Raw genomic sequence first — 6,914 nt, forward strand, 5'->3', positions numbered from 1 at the left:
TTTCCTTCAAAGGTATTTCTAAAAGGAAAGTACAACTTAAGGGAAGGAGCCCAACTGGGAAAGGTCGGGTCTTTTTGATGTTTACCTTCCCGGGCAGCAGCGTCCAGAAAACAGACCCGTGCGTTCCAAGTCAGGCACGTGTACAAAGACAGCGAAGGACGAGAGGCGAGAAGAGCGGGGAAAGGAGGCCAAGGAAGCAAAGGAGATAGAGGCGGGGGGCTGAAGCCCAGACTTGAGGGAAGACGGGAAAAGGAAAAGGAGGATGGAGAGGAAAGAAGAGAGCCGGGGAAAGAAAGAGGAGCGGGAGAGAACAAGGGAGGGACGGGGAAAGAAAGAGAGAGGGGAGGGGTAAAGAAAGGAGGCGGCGGGGGAGACGAAAGAATGTGCCGGGGACGCGGCGGGGAGGCGGCCGCGGGGACAGGCGCGCCCCTGGGGAGCCGCGGGCTGCGCTCCACACGCGGGCGCCCGGGGCGCAGGGCGCGCCCGCCGCTCACCTTTCAGGATGAGGGTGTCGATGTCCCGGTCGATGCCCAGGAAGTAGCACTTCCTCCAGAGGCCCGAATAGGTGGCGAAGAGCGGCCGGCCGCACTCGGCGTCCAGCCCGCCGAGCCCCAGCAGCGAGCGCCACGACTCGGGGTCGGCGCGCCCGGGGCCGCCCGGGAGCAGCCGGCGCCCGAGGGGGGGCGAGTCCCGCAGCGGCAGGTGAGATAGCGGCATCAGGCGGTTCTTCTGGTCCGGGGGGTCGGCGCCCGCGCGGCTGCGCTCGCAGCTCTCCTTGTGGCGCCGGGGGTCGGTCTCGTACCAGTGGTCGGTGAAGATGGCCGTGACCAGCAGCCCCAGGGAGCAGAGGCTGAGGCCGAGGCTGAGCGCCGTGACGAGCGCCCGCGGCTCCATGGCTGCCCGCCCCGCCGCGGCCGCCGGTGGGCTCGCGCGCCGCCGCCAGACACAATGCACTTGGCCTCCGCTCGCTCCGCGCTCCCCCACCTGCCCCCCACCTCCCGCCCGCCCTCGGCTCCCGGCCCGGCGCGCTCCCTCCTCGGCTCCCTTTCGACCGCGCGCCCGCCCCTCCCCGGTCCGCCGCTCCGCGCCTCCCCGAACCTCGAGCGCTCCCTCGCCCCCCGCCTCTCCCGCAGCCCCTTCGCCTCCCTCCCGGCGCCGCCACCCCCGCGCACCCCTGCGCCCGCTCTGCACCTCGCGACCAACCCGTCCTCCCTGCTCTCCCGCGATCCCCCTTCCCTTGTGGATCCCTCCTCGCCGCCCTCACTTCTCCCTCGTCCCTTCCTCTCTCCTCTTCACCCTCTTCCTACTTTCCCCCTACTTTTCTTCAACTCTTCCTCCCTCTCTTTTCGTCCCTCTGTTGGCCTCCTCCTTGTCGCTTTCTGTCGCTGCCCTGGACGCGATGTTTCTCTCCAGCTACCCCCGAGCACACTGCCTGCCGTCCTCTCCCCTCCAACGACCTGAAAAGACATCCACCAACATCAGACCTAGTCTTGTCACTTGTCCAAGTTGATGTTGATCAGTGTCGCGTTTTCTACCCAGAAACAAATCCCATCCGGGTCGGGCTGCGTGGTGATATTTAACTCTTAGGAATCTCGATCTGGAGACGAAGACCCTTTCTCCGTCCTCCTGAAGGATGCAGCCTCGGAGACCCCTCGGCAGCTCTGTCTCCCTGTCATCCTCCCTTTCTCTCTCACTTGCCCACGGCAGCCTCTCAGCGCTCTCTTCGCTCCAGCCCCTCTTTCTGAAAGAAAGGCACCGAGCGTCACTGGAGCCGTAGGTCTCTAGGGCCAGAGATTTTCTCCCACTCCAGCCTGCTCGGAGATGGACTTCTTTTTCGTTGACCACCTCCATCTCCCGCCGGAGTGACGGCCTCCTGGCATTTCTAGAAGCGCACAGGATCAATAAGCCCTTGCAATGGCACCTGCTCTGTGAGGTGATTACTGCCTTTGAATAAAGAAAGCCCTTAGTAATAAATCAGAGGAATGATTTGTTTTTTATCTCCTGTGCAAGTTTCTTGCATGGACTGTGAGGGTCAGCAGCGAAGCAAAGTCAACATCTCAGCTTGCTTCTGTTTTCCAGGGCACTGGGCAGTCGCAGATGTTAATTCGGAGAATGGCAGGCAGATTCACATTTTCTAAAATGAGGAAACGTTAGGACTCAGGGTCCTGAGTTAATTGTGTTGTGCAGCCTCACGACAAAGGAGCAATACCCTCGTGCCACTTAGTGCCCTTGGGGCCACATCACAGACAGAAAACCATGCTGCGTGAGCCCAGGGATGCCAATTCTTGTGTTCTTATGCTGTGAAATATTAATGATCAAAAGATGGTGAGGCATTCATTAGATGCTGAATGTCATTACTCCACGATTTAATGGGACTTACTAATTAGTGCCCCACATCAATTGGTATGAATGTGATTTATATATTTCCTCTGAAATGACATCTGTAAGGGTGATATAAGAAACTTGCTGGGATTTATTTTCGTTGCTGTTTGTACTCAGCATCTTCAGAGGGTTTATTTCCCATGAAGACTGTGTACCTCTCCTGAGCACCTCCGTTCACAGATAGATCACGTAAGCAAATCCTTCAGTCACACTGGATGCCCCGTGCCCATTTCTGCTGACCTGACCATGTGAATTATTACTTGAATTTTATCACAGCTTCAGCAAGATCTATGGTGAGCTTCAGTCTAATTAAGGAAGACAAAGAATTATAATTTTAGTGTTCCTCTCACCTATAAGCTTTTCCTTAACAGGAACCGCTAAGCTCATCAAAGGAGTCTTATCTGGATTTACACAAAAATGATGAGACTTAGAAGCTCTCTTTTATTTATACTCTCTCTATACTATGTGTAAATTCCTAAATCTTTATGGATACAGAGAGAATATCTTTAACTGTGAGCCCACGGCTGACATCTACAAGTTGTCATGTGTCCTTTTATTTTTTAAAACACCTCTTGAGATAAAGATATTACAAACCCTACAAGTTCCAAGGGTGGTCAAACCTTTAGCAGCTCTTCACCCCCTTTTCAAACCCTGAGGTACTCTAAGAAAAAAATATTCTGCCACATTTCAGAGCCATCTGATTATCTTCACACAATAACCATGCCCCGACTGGGGCTGACAGAAGGAAACCTCTTTTTCAGGCACTTATGTTTAACTTAAAAGAAAATAATGTTCTGCTTCATTTTCCTAGCCAGAACCCTTGATCATACCCTTCTCAGAAAATAGCACGATCCTTGAAGTTCATTTATGTCTATGTTGAAGACCAGTCTCAGCATATAATCCAAAGGTTACCATGTGATGGATTACCCTTGACAGTATTCCATAAAAAATGTCACACGTTACAAATATGGGCCAGCAGCATGTAATGAGAGCACTGCCTCTGCTGGTGTAGCATTAACAGCATCAGCGGGATGTGACATATGATGTGTATACAGGTTTTGCTACAGCAACTGCATATCGTTCCATCCACGTTCTTAAATCTTTTGGATATTTCCAACAATGAACTATCACCCATGAGCCCCACTCTGTTAAGGGAGTGGGAAATACAAAGATGAATCAATGGTTCCCATCTTCTGGATGCTCCCAGTCTAGTGGTGAGAGACAGACACATAGATTTTTCTGTGCACTGTAGCACAAAGCAGAACAAAGTGTGTGGCAACGTGGACAATGAAAAGACCAACCACCTGGGGAAGTCAGGAAGGCTACTTAGAGGCAGTAACTTTTGAGTTAACTCTCAAAGGATGAGTTAAACTTTACCAAGAGGACTAGATCAGAGACACTGGCATGACACTCAATATAAGTCTGACTTACATATCTACCCGACAGATTTGGAGGCTTCCATACTTGAGCCCACTGTAAAAGAAGAATGCTCTTCTGTGTTTTTAAGTCATAAAGTTGACATCTTCTAATCCCTGACCACAAGCTAAATACTTGCAGGCGAGGAGAAGCAGGAGTCTAAGCCAGAGCACAGTCGATGTATGAGGGCATTTAGCCTGGCAGGTAGTCAAGATGATGGGAGATCACATACCCAACCAGAACACCGAGGCATGTCTCAGCAGTGCTGAGGGCGGTGCCGTGCCCTCAACGTTTTCAAACTTAGCTTGTTCTTCACTTGTCTTATATTTCCCTTTGCCATCTCCAGATCTGATATCACCAATATCTCCCTTGGAGAATAACAGTGTCCTAAAACGACAGGGATAGAGCTAGAGAATTTCCACCTGGGCGTTTCACTGTGTTGTAGAACTCAGTATGTCTAAAGGTCAACTCATATTTCCCTGTGGTCCAACTGCCCCTCCTCACTCCTCTCTCTTTCTGGTGTTGACAAGTCAGTCAAGACACTCAGACCCAATATTTTAGAATTCTCTATCGCATTCAGAAAGTGGTAGGGATTCTTCCTTTTAAATGCCTTTATAGCCAATCTTTCCTCTTCATTTCTACCACTTGCTATCACTATGCCTCTATCACCTCACATCTGGATTATTATTCCAGCTCCCTCCTTGGCCCCAGTGATTCCAGGACAGCTGGGTTCACGGGCAGATCATCCTGAAGTTATCCTGGACACTGATGCCAAATGCATCTTCCTCCAATGTTGTTTTGATGACGTCATCCTTCAGCACCCAACTCTCCTTTCTAGGTTAGAGAGAATTATCCTCTATATTACACTAGAGTCCTTCTTTGTTACTGTCAGTATTCCCGTAGCATTTAAACATCCCAATTTATGTGTTGGCCATGTTTAAATATTGAGAAAACAAAACACTTTTGCCTTCTCCAAACACACTTATCATAATATCTAGGTGCTTTATGACATTCATCGTATTTCTCTACACAGAAAGTTCTTAAATATTTTCTTACAAAAAGGTACACACACACACGGGGTGGGGGGAGAGAGAGAGAGAGAGAGAGAGAGAGAGAGAGAGAGATCTCCAATTATCACAGAGCTATGGCAATGATTTATTGACATACCTATGCTAAGCTAACCATGCTAGCCATGAATATTCTAAAAGGCTTTCACCCTTTTGCCCCAGTGCTAAAACCAAAAGCAATATCTTTCCTCATCTCAAACATTTAAATTCCGTAGAATTTACACTATGACGTTTAACCAAAACCACACACTGGACTTCCCTGGTGCCTCAGTGGTTAAGAATCCACCTGCCAGTGCAGGGGACATAGGTCCAAGCCCTGGTCCAGGAAGATCCCACATGCCGCAGAACAACTAAGCCCGTGCGCCACAACTACTGAGCCTGTGCTCTAGGGCCCGCGAACCACAACTACTAAGCCTGCGTGCCACAACTACTGAAGCCCATGCGCCTAGAGCCCGTGCTCTGCAACGAGAAGCCACCGCAATGAGAAGCCCGCACACCACAATGAGAGAGTAGCCCCCGCTTGCTGCAACTAGAGAAAGTCCTCCCACAGCAACGAAGACCCAATGCAGCCATAACTAAATTTAATTAATTAATTAATTAAAAAACCAAAACAAAACCACACACTGGCTCTCAAAAAGAGGAGGGGTTTATTCATGGTACTATCAGACATTTTTCCAGAATTTAATGTAAGGATAGAGTCAATTATGTTATTGATCTACAATATGTCATTTCGGCAAATAATTGAGATATCTTATTTTAACATGATCATTCTAAACTGTTCCCCTCTAACAATTTTATTTTAATTCAATAACATTTCTTGAGCACCTCCAGGGTAAGTTATTGTGCTGGGTCCCACTGCATTATGCAAAGATGAAACAAAACCCATGGCCTGTGCCCTCAGGGAGCTTTAGGTTAGTGGAGGAGAAAGATAGAAATGCAAGAGGCTATAAAGAGGGATGCCTGGACTGAGTGCTGTCGCAGAGGTGCAGACAAAATTCAACAGGGAAACCTAGTGCAGGGAGATCAATTTCCAGTGGGAAGAATATGGTTAAGCCAAGTAGATAGACGCTATCTCAGGGAGGCCTTGGAGGAAACAAGGCATTTTCTGTATATGTGTCAATTTAGTCCGGGGCAAAGCCAAAAGTAAATTTTAGAAGTAGCACCTACCATGGTCCTCCTCTCTACCCCACACATGTGGTAATTCATCTTGCCATTTTGTCACTAACTGGAAGCCTGGAACCAGAAAATACCACAAAGCCCTGAAATAGATGGTGCCTGATAAGTTTCTCATTTCACTGACACACCACGGAATGTCACCGTTCTTTTTCACATTCCTGGATTAAGCTGTTTCCTTTTCGGAGCCTTTAAGCACATATGGTGGAAAAAAAAAAAAAAAAACACGTTCAAAGAAACCCAAAACCATGTTAAGTCCCACTCAGAGTGTGATGTTTTAGCAGATGGTGGCTCATTATTGCCATACCTAACTGTATTCCCCGCCTTATCTGTGTGTCTGGATACTGGCTTTCTAAGTAGAGGGCTAGTTCAGCTCGTTCAGGCCATGTTTGACAACCAAGGCAGAGCTGGACATAACTGAGATAGGTATCTACTCTCTCTGATGACGCTGCCCAGGTGAACAAAATCTATTGTTTCCAGGTGTCTCTCCTTTTTCTTACCCTTGAACCTCATCTCTGAGTTGTATCTACTCAGAGGCACCAGGATCTGGGGGATACACGTGCACTGGAGTCAGACGACCTATAAATTCCAGACCTACTACTTCTTACCTGCTCATCCTTAGTCAGTTACTCTGAGCAAGTTCTGAAAACCAGGGATATCAACATCTACCTCTCAGGATTAATGAGTCATCATTACCACATGGTAAATATGTTTCCTCCCACTCTTCCCTACTCCATCCACATAAACACAGAAACATGCTTCAGAAAACCCACAGCCTAAGCCCACGTCATTTAAATGTCGTAAATACAAATAGCTAAATAAGTTATTGATGCCATGATTTTTTTCATGTTACTTATTATTCATCTTATTCTCGTA

At 48.7% G+C, this 6,914-nt stretch overlaps 1 protein-coding gene across 1 annotated transcript in view; it reads right to left on the minus strand.

Moving 5' to 3' along the window:
• The window catches only part of TMEM178A (transmembrane protein 178A), a 51,124-nt gene extending 46,211 nt beyond the window's left edge, over positions 1-4,913 (minus strand). Inside the window, exon 1 of the mRNA XM_022574014.2 lies at positions 495-4,913. Coding sequence (XP_022429722.1) covers positions 495-894 — 400 coding nt within the window. The 5' untranslated portion in view covers positions 895-4,913. The remainder of the gene's footprint in view (positions 1-494) is intronic.
• Between the last annotated feature and the right edge of the window lie 2,001 nt (positions 4,914-6,914).

The sequence above is a fragment of the Delphinapterus leucas genome, chromosome 13, assembly GCF_059928025.1.
Source record: "Delphinapterus leucas isolate spDelLeu-1000000601 "Yukka" chromosome 13, BTC_Dleu_Yukka2, whole genome shotgun sequence".
Lineage (NCBI taxonomy): Eukaryota > Metazoa > Chordata > Mammalia > Artiodactyla > Monodontidae > Delphinapterus > Delphinapterus leucas.